The 25,749-nt window shown below is 41.0% G+C and overlaps 1 protein-coding gene across 1 annotated transcript in view; it reads left to right on the forward strand.

Moving 5' to 3' along the window:
- LOC138267038 (uncharacterized) overlaps nt 1–24,408 on the forward strand; it is a 252,245-nt gene extending 227,837 nt beyond the window's left edge. Inside the window, exons 26-29 of the mRNA XM_069215886.1 lie at nt 1,095–1,150; nt 5,127–5,272; nt 12,139–12,253; nt 24,182–24,408. Of these exons, the coding sequence (XP_069071987.1) occupies nt 1,095–1,150; nt 5,127–5,272; nt 12,139–12,253 (317 nt within the window). The 3' untranslated portion in view covers nt 24,182–24,408. The remainder of the gene's footprint in view (nt 1–1,094; nt 1,151–5,126; nt 5,273–12,138; nt 12,254–24,181) is intronic.
- Nucleotides 24,409–25,749: the final 1,341 nt, after the last annotated feature.

Raw genomic sequence — 25,749 nt, forward strand, 5'->3', positions numbered from 1 at the left:
ACTGTGTTCTCACTGATACACATGGCAGCCCTGTCATAATTCCTTTCTTCAAAGTATTTTGTTCAAACCATAGTATCTTTCTCTGTGGACATTAGGCTTAAAGTCAGTGAAGGTGTCTGTTAACAATGCACACGTTGTTTAGCCTTCAGGAGCTCAGGTTGGTTTTCACTGATCAGATTTCTCACTACAGAAAAGGTCTAACACTTCAATGTCATTTTGTGGTCTTTTAGTGCTTTGAAAAAATGAAATATTTCTTCTTGACTGTTTCCCTTTTTTGTATGTCAGAATAGATAATCCACCCTAAAGGCAAAGAACCTTAATTATGAGGCATAGATAGACCTTTACAAGGGCAGTTTGGTAGGCAGTACACTCATAGTGGGGTGAGATTGCAGTTAAAAAGAGTTACACTTTGGGTGTCTACACCAGTGCATGACATTGAACACTTTTAGTGGGCTTCTGTGTCTTTGAGCTCTCTGTTGGTAAACCAGGGCTATCCAGGACATGTTGAGCAAGCAATGCTCCAAGACAGCTGTGTGAAACATCTCTTTACAAGGTGGGGCACTGGGGCAGCCAGTGATTACTGACTATTGATATTTACTACTTACATCCAAGGATCGCAGTACTGGTGTATTTAAATTGTATGATGAATTCATTCCATTTAAATTTGCGACTTTCCCCAGTATCACAAGTGCCAGCATAAGTGTTGAAAATTGTGATTCGGCTTGTTAGTTAATAACCTTGTCAATTCCTTTCCTTAGTAAAGGAGGAGCACACAAAAAATTGGTAAAGTTAAAGTCTCTTGTAAGCATTGAAAATTTAGTGAAAGATCTCAGAATTTGTGAGAAGTCTAAATTGCACTTGGCCCTAAAAAGGTTAGCATCCGAATTGCACTTGTCCCTAAAAAGGTTAGTATCCAAAATGTAGCAGTTTGTGTGCTTGCAATTTTGGTGTAAATTTTGCAGAAATTGCCCCACCAATTCCTGCTGTCTTTAAAGTTTGACTTTACATAAATTGTGCATTGTTGGTAGCAATATTTTATAACAATGTTTTAATATTAAATAACAAACTCCTGATTTGTTTGGTTTAAATTTTAGTTCACGACCCTGTAAGAATTGCCTATGAGAGGCCACAGGGACGAACAAGCAAGAAGGTAAGTAAGCTGTCTTTTGAAGAAAAAAAAAATTTACACAGAAGCATCATATGTATAAATCCTAGTTTTACCCGTCTTAAATCGTGTCTCTGTGCTTTAATTAAACTGATAGTAGTTGTGAAATGGAAGTCCGATCTGCCAGTAGTAGATGCAATACACAAAGCAGTTAACCTATTGACATCCTAACTCTTCCTCTCCAGAGCTACGCATTCCACCTTCTTTATATTTGAAGTTTATTGTGCTGATTACTGGAATGGATCGAAATGAGTTAGTTACTGTATTTCGATTGCAAATATCGAGAACGTATAGCAAATAAACATATTTTTCCAGGTTCTCTTCCCTCCATACTAATTGCACATTTGTTTAATCAGTGGGAGTATATGCACAATGTGATCTCATAGCTGATTTTATTTTTAACCAAATTGCAGCAGTAATGTTTTCCATCTTTGATCTAAAGATGCCACAGCCCTTTCTGCTTCCCCAAGTTCCGTCATTTGAGTCAAGTAAATTGCTGTCTGTTTATTCTGCTAACTGATGACTACTTTCTATAATTTACTTTCATCTAACATTTTGAAGGATCTGATAGTCTTAAAACATTCATTCTCAAAGGCTGTGTTGAATGTGTCTTAAGCCAGGAGCCCAGTTCCCAGGAGTTTGTCTCCTGGCTTTACTCACTTGCTAAAAATAAAAAATAAAGCCCTTACTGGTTCCCGGCACATTGGTAACTACTAACTCATCATTCCGCTCTGACCACTGCTGGTCAAGGCTTCTTTTCCTGCTTTTATCAGCTTTGAACCTTTAAACAAATCTCATGTTTATTGTTCATTCTTCGCAAGGTGCCCTTTCTGAATTCCTTTATTTTATCATGATTAGATTACTGTAATTGTCTACTTAGACCTTTTGGACTCTTTGATTCACAAAGCGAATTTTGACAAAATTATGCTGCAACGTTAGGTTAGACCTGTGTCTTGAGAGTATAGATCACATGTCTCAAACGTTTGGTTCCCTTACACTAGTTATTGTTACAGGACCACATTATTGTCGAGTGTTTTTGCCAGTGTACAGAGTTGTTGACAATCCTCGTGGGCCTCCTTTTTGGTAACACTACTATTATATCTGATGCATTTATATCAATGGGGCCACTCTATACTTGTGGTTCCCTGATCCCAGCTGCCCTCTGAGTGATCTTACTTTTTCGCTGTCAGTGGTGCCAGTATTACGTAACTTTATTTTCAGGTTAATGTTTTTGTAATTCACCTCAAGACACCTAAGGCTAACCCTGCTCTCAGCAATATCAATCTGTAATCATTCACCTCTTCCTTGAAGCTTGAGAACAGGTTGTATAGTGTCTTGTCTGCATTGTTGACATTTAAGATATCTGCATCTAGGTTATTTTTCTCCAAACAATGGCAGACCCAAGCGTTGCTTTGCAGCATGGAGCCATTTCTACCGGTCACTTTTAGCTTTTCGTATAGAAAGATCACCTAATCAGATCCAAATCAAAGGTAATCATTCAGCATCTTGAGGGAAGGCCTTGTCATCCACATCTTCAGATTAACCTCATTGATGGTCTTCTCGCCCAAAAACTTCAATTTCTTTGCTTAAGGTATACAAGTAGCTGTTTCCTCATTCTTTTCCTGTACATGGTATAAAGAATGCAGCAGCAGATACCGTAAGTAAAATTTAAAAGAAAATTCTGTTTTGGTCCTAAACATTTCTTATTAGATTGTTTATGTGGTGCCTCTTAAATACTCATTTTATAACATGCACAAACTTTGCATCTTCTTTCTGATCACTTTGATGCGGAATAACCTCCAAGGGAGGTAGACAAGCGTGCTTCTCTGCACCTTTTGTCCTGTGACACTGATCATGAAGATTCTCAATTTTAAGCATTTTGGGATCTGGATAAGCCCAGTTAAGCAGAAATTCCTGGTCTGTTTTTGCCTTGGAGCACCGCCATGTGTCAGCTTACACCCGAAGTTGCCTTGCAGACTGGCTGTCCTTTACAGTAGCATGCTTTGCCTTAAACTAAAATCCTTAAGCTTGGCAAGCTGAATCAGGAGTACCTCCTTTAAAGGTATCTTAGTCTGCTGCCAGACTGATAAGAAATTCCTTACAGAGGGTAAACAGTATTCAATTATATTGTATCCGTTTCAGCCAAAAAAGTTCTAAATTTGATGCTTTGAGAATGTATTAATGCATAATCTTTCAGCATCAGACAGCCTTTATGAACCTTCAGTATTTTGCTAGATATATTTTACAACTCTCGTCCAGAAACAAACATAGAGACAAGGTTAGAGGCAAAGTCACTTGCAGATTATTTTCCTCCATTTGTATGAAATCTTTAAAAATCTGTTTCAGTGTTTTCCTTTTGATCCAGTACATAAACATACCATCTCAACAATTGTCCTTGAATTTTGCCTTATTAGTGCCTTCTACCTGAAAGATGTAGGATGAGTTTTACAGGAATAAGACACCTTCTAAAGTATGCACCTTTTTCATATTTGTATTTCTATCAAATCATTTCCTGTGCGTTTTACTCTTAAATCTTTCTCCTTCTGTGAGCCTCATTCTTTCAAGTAGTGGAGAGGTAAAGATTAGGAGCGTCCTTATAAGAAATGTGGAGATCCATCCTTTGTTTACCAAGAACTTGTGATTGGAACCTAATTCAACAGTGATACCAAAGTGGTTCAGACCTATGTCTCCTGTACTACCATTTATCTTTCGATTACAGACTTTTGCTTCTTTGATAACGCCCACTGCTGCTCTTAAATGATGAGCGTGCAGTTCTGTTATCGCTGGACTAACATTGAAGGTCCCTTGTTCTGAACAAGATCCTCAGGTTCCAGATTAGGCAATTGGGAGGTGGATTGGAGCTCCCCTGTTGGGATAAGCTAAGCTATTAGGTCTCGCCATTCAGTCGTGTTACCAGAACTTTTGTCTTTGCCGAGGCAGAGACACATTTAAGGGGCAATGATGAACACAGGCATCATACATGCATGTGTGTACATTGTGACTACAGTGGACAAATGGTGATATTGTATATGTGCGCACATGTCAAACTGCAGCATTTTATTTTTCTTCAGTTTACCATTCCAGGATGGCTTATCCCCATCGTTGAGAATTACATAAAAATGTAAGAAGATAACTTTTTTTCCAGATTGCAGCTGAGGAGTCCTCCAAATAATCCAGTTGTAGGTTGTGTGGGTAAGAGTGATAAATGCTAATTAAATTGCGGTGCATGCTGCAATCTGGGGTGCACAACAAGGGTGCGGGATGGTGGTGGGGATTTTTTAAAAAGAAAACTGCCTGAGCTTGACAGACAAGGACCTGGGGTAGAAATGGGCAAACTTTGGTTGGGGGAGTAGAGGGGGTCAATAACACAGGATGCAAGATTTGGCATTTGGAAGGGGTGCTGCACAGAGGACGACACGAGCAAGAAAAGACATGGACTCCCTTGGAGTGTTGAACAAGAAAGAAAAGTAGTTCAATTTATCTAAAACTCAAGTCCAGTATGGGAGTCAATGAAATCTAGGGGTTACTTGCTGAACAGCCTCCTACTGATACCAGCCTCATCTTTCTTTCTGTCTTGAATTCAGCTTCAGGTATAGAAAGGGGAACCATTAGTAGCCCTTGGTACTAGACATGCAAAGGAACCACAGGTAGAGATGTCCTCAAACAGATGTCAAAATGAGTTAGGTGTATGTTTCCTGAAATGTTTTTTTCCTAACCTTTCTGCTAGAGGTCCTGGTGAGTAACTGTCTTCTTTGTTGTAATTAAAACCTGATGTTTCGTACATGTAGAAAATATAGCTGCACATGCCAGAAAAATGAATTTGTTTTACTTTGTTGCAAGGTAAAGCGCAAACAAGTTTTCTGTCGTGCTGCATGAGTTTGGAATTCGACTTTCGGATTTCTCTGCAGTTGAGAATATTCAAATGCACATAGCAAACTAATTGTTTTGTCTCCTTGTACAGAAAGTACCAAAACCAAAGGATTTAGTGTATGAGGACAAGAAAATCACCGACATGAATGTGGGTTTTAAGATGCTGCAGAAGATGGGCTGGCAAGAAGGGCAAGGTCTTGGTACTGTAGGAGCTGGAATCAAAGAGCCCGTCAAAGTGTATGTAATAGGAATGTCATTTTATTACTTATTCATGTTTTTGTCAGGGAAAGATAATAATTTGCTTCTCATTGAATCACACTTTTTGTTATTGAATTTTGATTGCAAATGGCTTGCAATCTGCTTGCTGTGGTATAGCAGTTGGTACAGTGTTTGTATAATCCTTCAGCAAAGTTGTTCCTGATTATTATTGATTTATTTTTGTTCCACAATTCGTTTAGGGGCAACTCCTGTTTTACTTGCCTTTCAACATTGAGTCTATTCCAGTTGTATTTTTGGGCCCTGCCTTTACTGGAGATTATGTCAGAATACAGTTTTCAACTTCAAAAAAACTTGTATCAGAGCAGAGACGGTTTGGTGTGTTTCTTGGTAAAATAACTTTTTTGTAGGAGGACATAATTCTGCGTTATAAGTAGGCTTGACTATATTACTGCTCTTCTTAGGCATCTTTTGACTGCTACATCTCAGTCTCTCATGATCTTGTGTTCTTCATCTGCCAGGTTATTGAAAATAAAAACAATTATATTAAATCTTAATATTTTCTTGAAAATCTCTCACAGGATGTCTGGCTAAAGAAAATATACTCATCAGTTAGGAAGCAACCTATGGATGACTAGCATCTCTTCAGTGTCTCCTCAACTTCTAGTTTTGGTATACCAGGGGTTAGATTATCAAGGGTTGCACAAGGTCCCTTTTTTTTAACCACCTAGATGCAACCGTTTTTCGGATTGCACTTTTAATATTTTCATAAAGTCTCTTTGGGTACTGAATAACACAATTCTGGGAGTGAACCGCTTGTTTTGGACCCTCTCTAGTTGTGTTTCAGTTAAGACACAATTGACACTTTGCTTACCCCAAGGAGTTCATTCTAGGCTTTCGATACGGGACATGTGTATACAGTGCTGAATGTGAGTGGTGGTTGTTAGTGGGTATCTCTGGCACTCATTTGTGGGGACTGGCACTTATATTTCTGTATCAGACATGAATTATAGAAAGCGAGAAAGAGAGAAACAAAGCAGATGTAAGTTAGACATTGGAAACCTGCAAGAGTGAAATTAAAGAGCAGGGACTGTTTTGTGGTAGATTAAATAGGCTTGAGGTGGCTTCAGGGCGGCACAGTCTCGGAATGCAGTGCACCGACATCTAATTGTATCAGTCGTGGGCTTCAGAGCAGAGCTTTCAAATTAAGCACTGTGTGGCGCAAAGACAAACACTGAGAGATTATTAATAAATGTCTAAGCAAAATAAGTTCTTCATTATCTAATGCATATAGCACAGGAGACAGATTTCTGTATTGAGCTTAGTGCTCATTAAGCAGTTGAAAAGCTGGAGTATTTTTTAGAAAATTAAATAGAAGCATTGAAATTGGAACGCTGGAATCAAATTGTGTTCAGTAGTTTTTGTTTTGAGGACATTATGTGGAAATCAGTCTGTTCTCAAGCATGGCTAAACCACAGAGCCATGTGATTTTCTCATTGTAATTTAGGAGAGTGCGTGTAAAAGTCTCTCATATCCTAATCTTTTTACTGTCTTCACAAGTCTTTTTGAAAGCATTTTAATAGCATTGCATCATGCCATTACAAAATTTACATGTTCTAATCAATATCCTGCTACAAAAACACAACTTGGTACAAAATTACACACATTTCTTAAAGCCTGATATTTCTCCTCCGGACTCCTCCAACAGGAAGCCCAGCCCAGGACTAATGGTGTTATTTCCCGCTCATATCAGTTGGCAAGATTGCTTTTTCACTTAGTCAATCTTTTTAATTGTGTATTTTGAAATACATAACATGCTCTTCAGAGCAGAAATGTTTACTTCCTAATAGATCAGTAACTTTGCTTTTATCCCAAAGATTTTCCTTCTTGTGTGCATGATGTCATGCTGGTGACAATCAGCTTTTTTCCGGTTACTTTTTCGTATTTCTAAATTAACCTGATAATTAAATAAGGTTCTGAGACCACGTATGTTCTTCTTTTGTAGTCGGCAAATAAGCTTCAGTTTCAGAAAAGACTAACTCTTTGCATAAACCGATGAATGGATGAAGTAAGCCTTTTGGACTGATGTTTCTGGTATGGCATGCAGCCTCATAAGGTAGTCTAGAATTAAATGCCGTGTTCATTCACTTAAGGGAAGTGGATTACTGGTGTGTATCAGTCTTTGGTGGTTGATTGTGAGGCAGTGCTTTGCAAGATGGGGCCGGTCCACTAAAGAGTGGATGAATCCTGATGCAGTTGATTCAATTATCCTATTCTTTGTAAGTGATTTGCTAAAGTTCTCAGTGGAGGGCCAGTTGCTTTTTATGGGCAGAGTGCTCTGATAGAGTTGCCGATGTCTATATTTTTCTTTGCAGACTTGTATCTTACAACATTGTAAATTTCGCTTGTGGGCTGCCAAAAAGTCATCAGATTTGTTTTTGCGTGGATATTCAAAAAATCTTGCCACAGTTTAATTTTTGTTTTTAATTTTTGGGCACTCTTCACAGTTGGTCACTTATCACATACGTTCCCTGATGTGTGATGTACTGGGTTCTACACAGTATTCAAATTGCGGAGTTGGGTGTATGATGTTTTGTTCTGCGATAATGGTGCAGTCCCGGGTGAAACAGTCTTAGTCTAGATCTGCTCAAGCATAAGTAGATTTAGTAGGACAGGTGCTGTCTTAAAGTGTTACAGAAGTGCTGTTTCTCTCTGTATGGACTTAAGTGGCACGATTTGAAAAATATGCAAGGTAATGAATATATTTTGGCCAATTTTTGGATAGGGAGCTAATTTTACTTGGTGGATTCGAAGTCTTTTTTAGCCTAATGTATTGGCAGTAGTGTTTTTCAAAAGGCGTCTTTGGAATTAATTTTGAGATAAGAGAAGCAAACTTGGTTCTCAGCATTCCTCTCTTACACACCTGCACATCAGTGGCTGGATAAGTCGTGGCTCTTGTTACTAAATAAAACTAAATTTAAAAAATGACCTACTTGAGGTCCCGTGGTGAGAGAAGTGAGTGGAGCCGACCCAGGCTGCACTCACTTTGCTATGGACAGTGCCAGTGGGTGCTTTTGGCCTGGTTGGTGCTGATGGTTCATACACTCCAAGAAGGCACTCGCCAGGGATGTCAATAAGGGCAAATCTTTGTGAAGATTTGATCCCTCAGTGAAAGCAGTGCATTTTTGGAGCATCTCTGTATAGAAGAAAAAAGACCAGGAACGTAATTGGATTTTTTTGCAACCAACTTTCATGGAAAGTGAGAAGATGTGACTAGCATACCTGAAGTTGGAGAAGGCCTCAGCTGCAATGGAGATTGACCTTGAGTGAGTAGAAAACCTAAGGTGCCTGAAGAATATCTTTGAAGGTTTAAGGGAGCTGTGTTAACCCTATATATCGGGGTTAAAACACAGGTGAATATGAGACGCAGTGCACATGTGTTGGATTATCTGCCTGTTCCTGAAGATACTTCATTAACTTAGAAAAATAGAGGTTATCCTCAAAGAGCGGCTTGCACCTCCTAATCACAAAGTAGAGTGACTTAGGTCAGTGCCATATACACTGTAACTTGGTGCTTTGTTGAAACATGATGCGGATTCTCCTATTTTCAAATGTCAGCCCAGCAGCAAACACAAATTGATGGTGCCTGGGTGGTACTGCCTTTCTCTGGTTTTCAGCTACACTGTGAGTGCAGTAAAGTGGAAATTCCTTAAAGTTCATTCTATCTGTCTGAGGTGGCACAAATGTTCCTGGAGGACATCAAGAAGCTGGAGGCTGAAAAGTATGGAGACCAGTGTGGAGTGTGAAACTTTTTTCATATCTGCTTGCTTGAGTTTTCCCAGGACCTATTTTAAGCATATGGGGAGTTTTGGAAGGGTATCATTTTGTTGGTCTAACAAATTGTAAAATGTTTTATGCTGTTCGACCTGCACATATTTTCCCTTTCCATTCCAATTATTTTTACGTGCAGCTGCCCTTCATCTTTTTTTTGTCCCTTTTCACATAAATTCCTTCCTGTTTCTTCCTACTTTTTCAGCTTTCATAGCGGCTCATCTGAAAAGTTAGATGTGGTTGGTGAAGACAATAGTGCCTTTTGGAATCCTTTGTATACCACTTGACTGGCTGGATTTTCACCCAAAAAAAAAAAAAAAAAAAGTTGGAAATTTACAATGGATTGTTTTAGGTGGACAGTTTATATTATTACTAGCTCATGGACACACTATTCTTCACTTTGTGGAATTGGTATACAAGAACTGTTTTTTTTTGTGTGTTTTTTTTTACTTCCCTTTAAACCATTTTTAATTGGCTTATAACAATATTGTGATTCTCAATGATTTTTTTCTTGAAGTAACTAGATCATTAGTTTAGCCACTTCATGGTAGGCAGGTTTATAATCACTTTACGGAACAATCATTATTCTGTTGTGTCGAGCACGCAAGCGATTTGACCTGTTGTAATCTATCTGTGGGCTTTTAGCCACGCCCACAGCGTGCCCATCACTATCACTCGTTCGTGGGCCTGCCTTTCAAAAATCCTTTATCATCGTAAATGCTTTGCGTTTTTCCCTCCTTGAGGCAATTTGCTTACCTCCTTGGACATCAACCTTGTTGCATGGATAATTGCACAATTGCCAATACGTTTGGCTGCGAGCTAACTTTTTACTTTTTGTGTCTCCTTTGCACTCATGCTTAAGGCGGCCACTTATGTCACCTAGTTTACTTTTCATTTTCAGTTTGTGGCAAGAAAAGTCCAGTTAGGAATTTACAACATTAACAGTTCTAACTCGAGCAAACGCGAGACCCATTGCATTGCAAATGCTTGTCCTATATTGTTGTTCAATTTCTCCTGCTAGTCAATGATTATTTTGTGTTTTAAGAATCCGTTTTTAAATAGTAAAATCCTGTATCAAGGTGTCAATTCAGAAGCAGATTGAGGTTCGAACTGTTTCACACCCTGCCTCATCCAAATTAATCTTACAAATGTAATAAATTATATATATCCCTTTAGTCTGTATGTGACGTACATCTCAACAGAGTTCATACTTGTTTGCATTGCATATTTCTGGATAATTTGCCTTTCAGTAGATACATAGGACATGCTCCCTCCTTATTGCAAAAGCCATTCTTTATCCACAAAGTTTGGAGTTCTATCTGAAGACCTTCCACTATCACGCGAGTCATGCCTTTGGGTGTCAAATAAATTGTTTTAATTAAACTCGGTGTTAGATGATAATCACTCAGTGCCTTCACTGTTCACTATAGTTAGTGCAGCTGTCATAGCTTATACAGCACACTATGGTTTAGAGAGTCTTGGTATTTGCAGAGATGCTGTCTCCAGCTGGGCATCTGTGTCTTGGCTTCTAGTTCCTGACATGCGGTATTCTAGAGTGTGATGCCTTGCTTAGTATTTGTAGATCCTGTTGCCTCTCCTTACCATGTTAATTTGATTTGTGTTGGATGACAGATCATTAGTCCCCTCATCTTCCTTAATGTGTTGTGACTTGTATTATTCAGAGAAGCAGTTTTATTTGACAAATTATGCATGTTAGTCCTTATTATGGAGGAATAAACCGTAGTTCAATGGTACAGCTTAATAGCCTCTGACTTTTATGCTAACTTCAATAGTAGCGTAAGCCAAGGCATATAGATATTGAACATAACCGTGCAGGTTGTGAAGCAACCGTGCAGAATGCTTTTGTGGACTACAGCTTCTGAAAATGCAATATTTCGGATTTAGAGCTTTGCTTTTGTTCTTCAGTACTTAGATGATCGTTACCAAAGGCAGTTCTTTTGTTATTTTTTACAATTATTACACCATTGGTTAGACAAATTCCCCTTTCACCCTCTAGGCAGCCATTGCGAGTTTCACTCTTGCTATGCCTCCTTATTATATCATTGATTTTGCTCTACAGCCGCAGTTCATTAATTTATGGCATTTTCATCCATTGTTGCTGTGAAGGTTTTTTGTCTTGTATACTTTATTTGGTGACAGTTACTTCCAGGTATGTGAGCAAGAGGTGTTACATTACTTGGGGAATATTTTGGACTCAATGTTTTTTCAACTTTTTTTGCTTTTCATCATAAAGCAAACATAAGGCATACATTTGTCATTAGCGTAACATCAGTTTACACACTTTTCTCTGCGTTGTGAATATTTCTTATTTTTGTATGCAGTGGCTCATCAGAATGAATCATTTTGTCAATTCTTAATTTTCGAGTATCTGATAGTCTTGTTAGTATTCCTTTCAGGTGGTATCTAGCTGGTAAGGAGCTGCCTTGTAGGTTGAAGGTGTGCTTCTTGCATGTAGTTTTCTGCAGCTGCATGGTCCCTGCAGCTTTCATAATTCATTCTGATACTGTAAGTGGTGAGGATCTGCTAACTGCTGCCTCTGTCGTTCAGTGATGCTAGTTCCAGCCCCTGACTCTTTCATTTGTTTCTTCTGACATTGGCTGGTCTGTAACTGCTGGTGATTTTATTTTTCTATGTTTGGGGCACAAACCTGAGGCTACAATCTCTTTATTGGTATTACTTTTTCATCAATAGCCATAAACTTTAAAACTTACTAGGAACTTGGTTTTTCTGTGACACCACAAAGTTGCAGTAATATTTATTCTTGTAGTGGTTCATACTTTGTCATCCTCATTTAAGTGTTGTAGATGTAGATTTTTTTCTTAATTCTGATTATTTGTATTTTTCGGTTTCGGGTGTGGTACACGGCTCTCCCAGGTAATTAGGTAAGTGTATTCTTTATTTTGGGTGTTTTGCGAAGCTCATTTTTCATTAATTCATTCCTGCATTAAATGAGTTAAATATCGCCTTTGGAAACTGGTAATTCCTAAAGCAAGGCTAATGCAAAAATAGTGCTGACTCTACATTTTATTCCACAGGGGTTCAATCACTGGAGGGGAGGGATTGGGTGTTGAAGAACCGAAAGAAGATTCATTTGAGTCTTTTCGTCAAAGGATGATCCAAATGTACAGGGATAAAATTGTCAACAGTTAGGTAAGTGAAGTGGTGGCTACTTTTATGATTTTCTACTAATTATGAAACATGTACAGTTATAGGAATGTTCTTGTTTTCAGAAACAGAGTACAGCAACATATTCTGTGGTAGTCCAGGTGATCAATCTTTTAAGTTGCAGTATCCAACAATATGATGCACTTCACTTTAATTCAACATATCTTTTAAAAGATTTATCCTCAAAATATGTGGTATCTAAAGCTGCGCTTATTTTCAAACTACATTTTTACATTGGGCTAGGATAAATTAATTTTGATACCATTTAAAACCCCTGCTTCATAATTATCTTTTGGTTGCTTAAAAAAATCTTCCCGTCAGGAAAAAAAGGCTTTTATTACACTTGTTACTGGCTTGAGTACTCTGGGTAGAGATATGTACCCTAGCCTGTTATGGTTACCTACTTAGTTTTGTTCTTTTCACCAGTAGCTTACATCACTGTTGTCTGCATAGTCCATTTCAAAAGCCTTTTGTTACAAAATTTGCACGTATTCTTATCAAGATGGAAAAATTGGCGTTTGCTTGGGCATATTTTCATGTCTCCAAGAAAACAGACCTAGAAATTAAAAGAAAAATATTGCACTGCTCATAGTATCATAGTGAGCATTGATTCTATTTTGAATTAATTGCATTTCCTACCTTACTTTTCTCTTGGCTACTTATCAAACTCATTTGGTACTGTATAGCCAAGCTTTGAGATTGTTTTTGGCTTTTTCACCCTGCTGAATGCATTTTCCTTTTACATCTTGTAAAGTTAGTAGTTATTGTATCACTTAAGAATTTGACACAAGTTTACATTAAAACCTGTGTTGAGAATACACAGCTAATCATTCACTTCGATGAATCCTTGGGTATTGAGCAACAATTTTTAACACTCTCTCTCAGCAGTTGGGTTCTAGATGGAAGAAACTGGTTTGAAGTTAAACAAGACTGAGGTTCTCATATTTCGAAACATTCAGTATGTTTGATCCGAAAGCTAGTGGCCTCCATATTTATGTTTCTGTAGCTCAGGATCTTCATTGATAGACATAAAACACTTGAGTAGTTTCTCGCTGCCTGTGTGGAATTATTCTAGTGTTTGTGGCTTCAATGGAGAATCCTTTGATGCAGAACCAGAGCTACAAATAAGTAACCTTTTCATCTTCTTATTCCAAACCCTCTCCACTCCCAGCCCCCCACCACCCAATCCCCACTGCTTCCTTTCTCAGCGGTAAAAAAAAAACAAAGCAAAAAAAACAAGCTTTGTCGACCACAATTAAATGAAATAGGGGAGAGAAAAAAAAGCCCCTTTCTTCTGTTCCATGGTAGGGAAACCACTTTTCAGGCTAGTTTTATCTCTGCTTGAGTACGGCAATGTGCTGTACAAAGACGCTTATTGTTTGCGTTTCAGGATGCAGCTGATCCAGAATTTGGCAGCACGCATGATGCTGGGTCTGAATGTAGATATGCATAGCTTGCTGTTTCTTGATGCAGTGGATCTCAATTTGGGAAAAAAGCCTTAGTAGCCTTTGCGTTATCTGTTGGGCATTTCACTTGCCCAGGCTCCTTTATATTCAAACTAGCTTTCACCCCTGTATACTAAAGAGATCTGTGATTGCCCACTGCAGCTAGACTCTTACTCCTTGCTTTTCGAGGGAAAGATGGCAGGCACTCATCTTCAGGCTGCCAAGGAATGGAATGTTCTTTTCATAAACTAAGGCTGGAAACAAATTTGCTAATCTTCAGGAAATGTCTTAAGTGTCTTATGAATAATACCTGCACTTTATAAAATAATTAACAGAATCCAAGAACAAAAACACATTTTTTTCATTTGCAGTTTTCCTTATGACTACAGACTCATCTTAAATATTTGCTCTATTCATATAACTGATTAAAATCCATCATCCTGCTAGGTTTGTTAAATCGGGCGATTTGTTTGCCATCTGACATATTTGACAAATGCTTAATAGAAGTTATCTTTGCTTTTCTAAATCCCAGATAACCATTACATTGTGTAGTTCATTGAATAAGTGCAATTAGTTTCAGTCAAACGTTTAAATAAATGCAAAGTATCGATACAATCTGGCTTTGTTTACTGTGTAAACTAATATTGTTATTTGTTGCTACATTGACCCAGTAACTTTTTAGCCAGAATTAGTAGATTTGACCGAAGCTAAGTCTAGTGCTCGGTCGAGAATAATTTACATGTACGGTTAAACCTTTTGTAGAATTGGGGAGCTTCACACATTCATATTTCTTTTGGAGCATCAATTACACAAAATTGTAGATTTCGTAAGTTTTAATCTTCGTTGGTATTGAAATAAAATGTACAATGGGAAATGGTAATGCAAGACATTTTCACTGAACGTTAGACATTCAGGACGTGAATCTCTATTTTTGTAAAATTCCCCAAATGCCTTTTGCACGAACCTGTATAACACAGATCTTGACAACTGTTTTCTTTCTTTTAAACCTAGTGGGGTATTTTCGCTTCATATTTTGCACTTAAGCTAGTAACAGTTCTTAGGGCTTTGATAAAATTGAACTTTTTATCTTTCAAACTGAATGCATATTTGAATTGATCATTGCAATTCTTATATTTTGTGACTTGCTATGACATAGGTTTTTGGGATGTTATTCCAGCTTTTTAAACATTGTGAGCCACTAGTATGCTATAGTTTCATTCTGGCTCTGTCCTTCCCAGATTAATTTACTCTTTTCTACGCAGATTCTTCACAGCCCTGCAAGAATTTTCCAACTGTTCTCAAAAATCTTTGTGCCCTTTAATGTCTGTGTATTTACTTTCAATTTAATTTCAGTATAAGGCAAATTAGGCAGACCTTTACTACATGCTGTGCACTGTTCCTGCCATCTAGTGTTGGGCTCGGAGTGTTACAAGTTGTTTTTCTCCGAACCAGTGATTTGCAGTCTCTTTTGGAAACCTATATTCATGTTTCATAATCATTGCATCTTCACCTTCCTCTTGTCTTTGTCATATTCAGATGCACCTCAAACCAGAATGGAGTAGACAAACGTATAATGGAATAATATACTGAATAAGCAAGTCAGTAATTAGTTTTTCTCTATACCATGAACACATTGAGAGAAGAAATTTTGTTTAGTGTTCAGTTTTAATTCTTGTGTGTATACTTTCATAATGAGTATTCTACCCTACTGTTAGTTCCATATGATATGCTGATCTACTAACAGATGACTTATATGGAGCTTAACATAAACCATGCTACTGGACATAAGCAAAACACAGCATGGCACGTTTTCTGCCTCTTATATGACATTCATAACAGTGTTCTACCACACACTGATTACACCCTCATGCCCTTACTACTTCATTGACAAGTTGTTTTGGACTTGCATTGAATCTCTTTAAATAGACCTTCCAGTCCATACCTACGTTTACGTACAGCAGATCCAGTGCCACAGAATTTGACCGGCATCTATGGGTAAGCAGCAATATTTGATAGACTTCGATTTGCAAATTCCTTACCTTAGGATTTTCCCCTAGGCCTCAGACTGCATCCTGAGATTTTTTTGCCAAGCAATACCCTTGCACTTCGGTAGGTGGCATCTGTTGACCCCGCGGATGTCGTTGGCATCGTAGTCGCTGTGATGACGTCGGGAGTAGTACATAGACACCGCCTCAGCGCAGTGACGCCAGTTCTTTTCTTTCCGTGCCACACACTGATCCGGAGAGAGCTACCCTGGTCTCTTTTTGACAGAGTTCAACCGTTTTCTCGAGTTTTTTTGGTGTGTCGAGATGCCCCTGAAAACCGGTTTCAAACAGTACGAGGACTCACTGCATGATGCCAGTGACAGATCCGCATTGGGTCTGTTTGTGGTGCTTGGAGCGCGAACATGACCCGAAAAGTGCTGGGCCATGCACCCGAAGGCCTTAAAGGAGCAGTCCCTCAAGCTCATTGCGGTCCGGTGCTTGACTCCATGTAGGTGCCAGTTTCGCTCAAGAGGAAGCAGAGCCACCACCATTCTTCTTCCGCCAAGTCTTTGGGTACAGGTAAGAAGTCGTCAAAGCAGTACCATCGCCCTTCGACTTCACCGTGTTGCTCGGCTGATGCGAATCGGTGGGAGCGTCTGCGCTCGAGGCCTCAGTCTTTGGAGCCTGCTTCTGGGTGTGCTCCGTGCTTCCCCGAAATTCCGGGAGCCGGAGTGACCCCTGCCCAATTAAAGGAGTTTTATGAGACCATGCGCCTCATTTTTGGGTGGATCGACCCCAATACGTTGCCTTCGGGTCCAAGGGGTTCGGGCGAGGGGCCTTTGGGTTCCGCGCCGGCGGCTTCAGCTCTTGCCACCGAGGTCCCCTCCGGATCCACACCGATCTCGGTTGTATCACTAAGACCTTTCCTGGTGCCACTTCGATTGTCGACGCTGCCGACAACGGTAGTGCCCACTATCGACGTCGACCCGATCCTTAATCCAGACTGAGTTGGAACGGCATCGGCCAACGCCGCCTCTGTCTTCGATGGGGCCTACTCACCCCAGGTCAGATTTAGACCCTTTTCCTTATGGGTACTAATTCGGGGAAGGATTGGAGGGGGGTCCCTAGGCCCTTATGAATACCAGGGTGACCCATCTTTGGACTGGACACAGGAATTGGGTGAGGCCAGTGGACTGGACACTTCTCCAGACGCTGGCATGCTGTTTCCTCCTACTGTGGCTACGGCAGAGGGAGCGACTTATGCTATGGTGGTCAGTAGGGCAGCTGAGGTCCTTTGCCTTGAGCTACCTACTGTAGAGGTCAGGTCCAGTCTCCCGACGGAGGTGCTTCAGCCAGGGGCTTCCACATCTGAGCCCCTTTTGACATTCAGTGAAGCCTCCTTTTGGTTACTTGGTCCAAACCCAATACAGGGCTCCTGTGAACATGATTATCTCACGCCGCCATTGGTCCGCTCCGAACAACCCTAAATTCCTGTCCTAACACCCCATGCCTGAGAGTCTTGTCATCCAGGCTTCCTCTTCTTCAGGCACATTCCCTTCAACACCCCCGGAGAGGGAATCAAAAAGGCTGGAACAATTTGGGAAGATGTTTTCTTTCTCCAGTGTCGCGCAGCGGTCTGTGAACACCGCTTGCCTTTTGGGACACTATTCCCACTCTGTGGGATACGATCGGAGGCCTGTGCTATCATCTCCCAAGCTGTCAACGATGGGAGCGAGGCCGCGAAGTTTACGATCCAATGTGAGCTGGACACAACCAACTCTCTGGGCAGATCGGTTGCTACGATGGTGACCTTGAGACGCCATGCGTGGTTGCGTACTTCTGGTTTTTCAAGGGATGTCCAACATTCTCTAATGGACGTGCCCTTTGATGGCTCCCGTCTCTTTGGAGACAAGGCGGACTCGGCCTTGGAGAGATTCAAAGACTCCTGGACTATGGCTCAGTCACTTGGCCTTTCCACTGCCCCTCACCCCCAACAGTCTGCCTTTCACCCCTTTCGTGGACATGGAAAGGGCACGTCCCCCACCCAGCCACCGTGCCACCCATGCTGTTCAGCGGGGACGAGGAATCGCTCGTGGGACAGGGAACCAGATGTCTGCCCAGTCCACCCCTGCCCCCGCTGCAGCCTCCAAACCCTCCTAGTCTGTTCCCTCACTCCGATCCAGCTGGCAGCAGGATTCGCCATCACCTGCCTCACTGGGAATCCATCATTACGGACAGGTGGGTTTTGCAGGTAGTTCGAAAGGGCTATTCCCTCCCTTTCGAATCTGCCCCACCAGCCATGCCTCCATCAATCAGCCAACTCCCGGAGGATCATTTGGCACTTCCACACCAGGAAGTCGCAGTTCTGTTGGCCAAGGGAGCCTTAGAGGAGGTCCCTGTGCCAGAAGTAGGTCTTGGTTGTTAATCCCGCTACTTTCTGGTGCCGAAAAAGGACAAGGGCCTACGTCCTATACTAGACCTTCGGGACCTCAACTACTTCCTCAAGAAGGAGAAATTCAGAATGCTCACCCTGGCTCAGGTCCCGTCTGCCTTAGAGCCAGGAGAGTGGATGGTAGTGTTGGGCTTGAAGGACGCGTATTTCCGCATTCCCATCCTGCCTGCCCACAGACGTTACCTGAGATTCGTGGTAGGTCACGAGCGCTATCAGTTTACCGTGCTCCCCGCCAGCCTTACCAGCCCCCCTCGGGTGTTCACAAAAGTGATGGAGGTGGTTGTAGCTCATCTGCTTAGGTTAGGGGTCTCAGTCTTTCCCTACCTTGATGACTGGCTGTTGAAGGTGGACTCACCCCAGAAAGTCATCTCCCATCTTCAGACTACGGTGAGCCTCCTGCACACGCTGGGGTTCACAATCAACGTGCCAAAGTCACCTGACTTCCCTCTCAGCCGCTCCCTTTTGTCGGAGCTGTTCTAGACACTGCAGTTTTAGGCTTATCCTCCCGAAAAGTGAGTCCAAGATATTAAGGCTATGATTCGGATCGTTCAGCCTCTGTCTTGGGTTTCGGTGAGACTGACTCAGGCTGCTGGGCCTCATGACCTCCCACTTTTTCCAGATGGCATGTGCAGGCTCTGCAGTGGGGCTTGAAGTTCTAGTGGGTGCATCATCAGGGGAATCTCTCTGACATGATCCAAATCTCGGAGGGGACTGCGAAAGACCTGCAGTGGTGGCTTTCAAATCCACATTGGGTCCAAGGCAGATCCCTGTCCCTTCCCCAGCCAAATCTATCCATAGTGACAGATGCGTCGCTTCTGGGTTGAGGCGGCCACATGGGAGAGGCGAAGTCTGGGCTCCACATCAATCGTCTGGAGCTCTGGGCGATCAGGCTTGCGTTGAAGGCATTTCTTCCCTCTCACCAAGGAAAAGTAGTGCAGGTGTTCACGGACAATACTACCACCATGTGGTACTACAAGAAACAGGGCGGAGTAGGGTCCTGGACCATTTGTCAGGAGGCACTACGCCTCTGGACATGGCTGGAACATCAGGGCATTTCCCGGGTGGTTCAACATCTGGTGGGTTCTCAATGCCAGAGCGGACAAACTCAGCTGTCGATGCACAGCCGATCACGAATGACATCTTCATCTGGGGGTGGCGCAAGGTCTCTTTCAGCAGTGGGGTACCAACAAATCTGTTGATTCCCCTCTCTGCCCCTCTGAGGTTCTTTTGTTCATTCTTTCTTTGGCCCAGCAGGGCTGTGCTTTGGGCACCCTTTAAGGATATTTAACTGCCATTTTGGCCTTTCTTAGGCTACCTGGTCAGCCCTCACTCTTTAAATCTCCTTTTGTGAATAGATTCCTTAAAGGTCTCACCCATTGTTTTCTTCCCATTCCCATTTATCATGCTTCAGTGGGACCTCAACCTTGTCCTTATTTAAATATGTACTCCCTTTGAGCCGATGCACAATTGCCTTTTATGGCACCTCACTTTCAAGACTGTCTTTATTGTTACCATCACTTCTGCTCGCAGAGTGAGTGAGCTTCAAGCCCTTTCTTCCAAGCCTCCATTCTTGTCTGTGCACCCTGACAGTGGTGCTGCGCACCAAGGCTTCCTTTCCAAGGTTGTTACGCCTCTTCATGTAGGCCAGTCCATCACCTTGCCTACTTTTTACGCACCCCCACATCCTTCCCATGAGGAGGAGAGACTCCACCATCTGGACCCAAAAAAGAGTGTTGGTGTTTTATCTTTATCGTACTAAAGATTTCCGGGTGGACGATCAACTCTAGAATATGCATATGTGTTGACTATCTTATTCCTTGAAAAAGCTTTAGGCTGTGATGAGCCCTGCAGTTTGAAAAGCACCTTGGCTTCAAATGTGAACTCATCTTTATATAAAACTGTATGCACAAGAACTACAAATAAGCAGAACACTAAACAAACCTTATTACCTCTTAAATGGAATATGTTCCAATGGAATGAAACTAAAGCTCATTTAAGAGATCTCCTACCTAGAAGATGTCCTCTGCAACTTTCGTTCTTCGCTTGTTATCAGTAATGGCATGCTTTTCAGATAGGGGGTATTGGAGCCTCTCCAGGCTTCTTGTCGCACAAAAGTCTACTTTGAGCATGAGCAGTGGATGGACTTCAAATAATATGCTGCTAACAGATGCTGCTGGAGCCATCTCTGCTTCTAATCCCATGGATTTCTGAGTATTTTCATCATATATGTAAGAAAATGTGTTGTACTTCCACAGCTCTGCAATATGTAGTCTCATTCCTAAGACTTTGCTCTTGAGACATTTATATGCTGATAATTTGGAAGACCAGTTATTTTTAGTATATCAGATGATTATTTCATTTTGCGCTGCCGCCCAAGCATGACATTGATCTCCAAAAATGTCTCCATCACCTTCACATCCTATAAGGGAAATGCCTCCTGCTGTATAATAACTTTTATACAGTGACGTTGACACAGTACTGTTCCCCGAATCAGCCTTAATAATTATCTGTCTCTTTACTGAAGTTTATCCAATTTCTCTATGTGATCTGTAAATTTTTGTTTACACCCCCACCCCTCTCATTTTTAGGTCTCGGCTAGAAAGCGCTTTCCCTGTCTCTTCAAGACATGTTGTACCTACTTTGGGGCCTATAGCCCACCCATTGCTTTTCATGTGTTGGCTCCATCATCTCTCTCCTATTCTTTCTCCCTATTTGTCCATGGCATGCATTTGTCATGTCTCTTTCTGTGTTTAGCCTTCCCTGAGAGCAGGGATCAGGTACCTTATGCATCCACTGGTCACCATTTTAGCATCTGTTTTAGGGACTTATTTTTTCTTTGTTATTAAGCACCTAACACGAGCGCACGCGTTTTCACTTGCTCCTCCAAGCTTCTCTGTAAAGAGGCATTTAAATCTTGTTCTTTTCGCCTCTGCTTATTTTATCTTGTACTCTAATCTACGCTTATGGCTTTGCTATCTTCCTCTCCAAAAATCCCCCAGTATATGCGCCGGCTACTACTGTCTGTGAGCACCGTACGCCCTCCCTTTTCCCTTCTCTGTGCTGCCATTCGTCTCTTGTTTTGAAATTGTGCGCTCTCCTTTTTTTGTCTGAGTTTTAGCTAGTAGTAATGTGCGCTCTCGTTCCCTGTCCCAAGAGTAGCTCAGCTTTTTCCATGCATGTTTTATTTTACGCACAGTTTCATTACTGCAGTTCTTTCATGGTGCAGTGGGACACACACTTGCTGGGAAAACAAACCTTTTTATGACCCAGATACATTTGTTTGCTTCGCCCTTTCAGATGGGTGGCTTTTGTGGTCTGCAAAACAGCTCTTTCCATGTGCTTTATTTACCCCATAGTCTTTAAACATCGCCCTTGGTTTAAATCGAGGTGGATGTAGTCCAGAAGACCTGTCATACCATTGGTTTTCTGGTTTGTTTTAGTAGTTTTTTGCTGCAACAAAACACTAAGAAGGTTGACATGAAAACATGACTGCACACATTAAAATAGAACATGGAGATTAGGCATTCTTTTTTTCCAGGCAGTTAAATTCCTTGTGTTACTGCTCCCATTGTGCTTTGACTTAGCTACTTTTTCTACCAAGTTTTTGATGTCACTGTACCCTTTGTTTTCCTTTTTTGCGATCACATCCTTGTTTTGGGGAGAACAGTATAGATTACTTGATACTAGAATAACTCATCTGTCACAGGGTGTGCATTGGTGTATGGTCTCCTTTATATTAGACAAAAAAAAGTAATGTAGCAACATGGAGCACATACCATATGTTTTAATCAATTAACTAAACTACGGATAAATTCCATTGTAATTGCCAAACTCAGTTGCTCTCGGATTGCAGGGTCTATTGGTTTTGCCAGTGCTTGTTAGCTCTTGTCAAAGCAAAGCGCACCTGCTAGTACTTAATGTGTTTAAACCTCTTCTCATCCTTTCGTAAAAGATGTACTCCTACAGAAACCGCTCCATGGGTATTTAAAAAAAGCATTAGAAATTAACGGATCTTTCATTTAATGTATAAAAAACACGTCTGTAATATCTTTCTCCACTTTCTTTTGCACTTATATTGTCCATCCCCTTGTTACGTACCTCCCACTACCTCCTTCCGAAAGGGGCTCCTACTATCATTTGACTGTCTTCCACCTTTTTCTCCCCATAACCCTATTTAATTCTCCAGGTTTTTCTTCTTCTTCCGCCTTCACTTGCACACAACTAATTTAATCATACCTGACCAACCCTGGAAAAAAAGGTGTAAGCTTAATTAATGTCTAGTGTTTAAAGCAGTGTGTTGCTCTGCAGTTCTCTTTGACTATTGGGGGATGGTACTTTGTCTTTATTTTCTAGCTTTCACGTTATGACACCTCAACTTGCCCTTTCAAGTACCTTCCTTAGCACCTTATCCATCTTTCTCAGACTGAGCAGGTATATGTAAAGTCTTCAACCTCAGTTGAAACTGAAGGTTTCCAACGAATAACAAACTGCACCCCATTGTCGCTTCTTTTTAAAACCACTGACCAAAAATATGAAGTAAATCCAAAGGTTCTGGTATATCGGAACATAGCTATCTACAGCACTTAGCAAACTACAGCCACACTTAAAGAATTATTTTTTAATAGACATTGTATTTCACCAGTAAATCCCATAGCTTGCCAGCTATATTCCCCCGATTATTGCTTCCACTCTTAATCGTACATGTTCCAGCTATTTCCGTTTTCCCCTTTAGTATTTTGTGGAATAGAAACAATATAGACCACAATATCATTTTTACAAATCTTAGGCAGGGATTTTCTCCTCTTACCTGCTGTTAAGGATACCTTATTTCTACCTCCATCCTCCTATTTTGTACTCTAAAGAGACTCTTCGATTTCTTTTAACGCTTAATTGCAACCTACAGGAGAGTATTTCCTGGCAGTCCCCTTGTCTTTGGTTGACATTTACCTTTGTTCAGAGGGTGTCTAAGAGAGTAGGAGCTATTTATACGCTATCCTTTGAGCTACTGAAATAACTGTTTCAAGTCCTTTTTTGGTTGGAGTTCACACATAGGATTGTTTCATTGTGATCTCATATTCGCCATAGCCCTGGAAACACACGCACACACCCGTACCCAAACTCTTGCAGCCTGAAACAGTTTTTTGGGGTGGAGAACACCTGGAGCACAACACGGTCATTACAGTGAACACATTTATATTCTGTGGCCTGTGAACCTGCGTGCCTTCTGAGTTTTATGAATGGATCAGTATTATTGCTGTTGGGCTTTCCTGTGCTTCATCAGGCTTCTTTTACGGTGCCTCAAAGCCCGTAATACTTTGCCACTTAAACCGCACCTCTCATCCAGTCATCCAAGAAATGGTCCCTTGTTGAGCTGGCAAAAGAGCATAAAACCTGTGTTCTCACTTGTTACTAACTGGTTGACGTCGCAATTTTTTTCGTTTCGTGCCGAGGTTTTGTTCAGGAGGTTGATGATTTTAAGGTGGGTTAATTGGTTTAAGATATGCAAGATATCTGGTGCTCGCTAAGTTTTTCCTTTCAAAACATTCTGTGTACCCTTCTCCACAGCACTTTCTGCTGTGATGCATGCTTTCTTCAAAATACTGGGGACTAATTATGATTTCAAGCAAGTTTTTGGCACGTTCACTGTCAACAACCAGCTTCCTAATTTGCTGCAAAATTCATTTTTATAGCATTTTTAGTAGGCAGAAATCTGCTCCTGCTGTATGAATAACGTTCCAAGCTCTATCTGGCCAGATTTCTGAGGGCACACTAAACTACAATCAAAATGAAATAGGACAGTTTATTGGATGCGTTTAAAAAAAAAAAAAAAAATAGTTTCGTTCAAAACATTTAATTTCTTGTTCTTGAGATTTCATTCTAGTGAGTTCAGTTTGCAACTTAGGTTTGAAGATCTCTGATTACATAGGCTTTGCAATAAGGGAAGATTACAAGTTGAGAGCTACTAACGTGCAAAAATAAAGCATTGTCCAACTATGGTACCTTAAAACACTCACCAGCTCTTTTTGTTTAGTTTTGCAGGTTATCTTCTGCGGGGAACACAAGCATCTACAAACATGTTAAAACTTCTGTGGTGTATTCAATATTTTATGTTTTTAATATGGAATCCAGTGGAAGTATCTATTCTGCTGCATAAATGTAGTTGATGAATATTGTCCTGTTGTATGCAAATTAATTTGTTACACAAATGCAAAGGCTTTGAACATTTGCTGTTTTGTCAATAAATGTCAAACGTGTGGCAAACAAACAAATTGTGTTTTTATTTTAAGAGTTGGTGTGAAAAAGTACTTTGTGTTTAAGGGCTTATCATAAGTAGAGTTATGATGTTGGTGGGGTCTTTGTTACAGGGAACACATTGTAAATACTGGGCAAAACATCTAAACAAAGCTTGTTTTTGTTTTTAAACGAATTAATTTAAGAGTGCCAGAAAAACAAACCCAAGGTTATGCCACCTATTATAACACACTACATGGAACATAGCAAGCATGGGTCTGTGACCAGAAGTCTTCTTCATATGTTCCTTTTAGTCACATAGAAGATGCTCATGGACTAGCAATACCCAATAGTTACTGGGCCTTAAGAACCCGTCCTAGTAGGTAAGTGCTGTATGGCGTGGGGGGGCTTTATAGTTAACAACCTATATACAAATGTGGCTGTTGTTTAACATAGCTCAAAGTTAATGGTGTGGAGTGGGATGCATTGGGGTAGATTGGACTGCGGTAAATTGAGGAAGTAGGGACTGCAGTGGATTAGGCTATAGTGGAGTGGGATACATTGGAGTGGGTAGATTAGGGTGGAGTAGATTGGGTGGATTATATTTGGGTAGAGTGGATTGGAGTGGGGTGGATTGAAGTGGAGGGGGTATATTTGAGTGTCATTGAGATGAGAGAAGTGAGATGGGGTGGGTTAGAGTGGGGTTGGCTAGTAGATTTGGTGGGCTAGTAGATTGGAGTAAAGTAGATTGTTGCAAAATGGAGTGTCGTAGATTGTAGCGGCATAGAGTGGTAGCTCATTGCCATTAGACAACACATTTTGAATCGAAATGAGCATCACATTTACACCAAAATAGGTATACGATGGCATGTGTGGCTATAGCTACATATGCTCTGCATATCTCCTACCATGTAGTGTTGGGTTGCGAGTGTCACAAGTTGTTTTTCTTCGCAGAAGCATTTCTGACTCACTGGATCAAGCGACTCCTCCACCTCGGTGATACTCCTCATGAGCTTAGAGTCCTTTGTTGGATTGTTTTCTCTCTGCCGTCTGGTTCGGATGTGTATTCTTCACTCCTTCGAGTTGCTCCAGTCAGAGACTTTCTTTCCCTCTATCCTTTATTCAACAGTATTGTTATTTTTGTGTGTGTGTTCCATCTTGCGTTAGGGCGAGCCTTGGGCACCGAAGAAAATGCTGAACTGATGGAACGGAGGTTTCTTTCCTCTGTGCCACCCTAGATGTGTAACTTGTGCCTCTCACCGGATCACCAGACGGCTAACTGCGATGCGTGTCGATCGTTCAGATCGAAGACCCATCTCGACCACTGACTCATCCTGACGGGTTGGGGTGCTCCTCTTCAGGATCTCA

This window comes from Pleurodeles waltl, chromosome 12 (assembly GCF_031143425.1).
Source record: "Pleurodeles waltl isolate 20211129_DDA chromosome 12, aPleWal1.hap1.20221129, whole genome shotgun sequence".
NCBI classification, from domain to species: Eukaryota; Metazoa; Chordata; class Amphibia; order Caudata; family Salamandridae; genus Pleurodeles; species Pleurodeles waltl.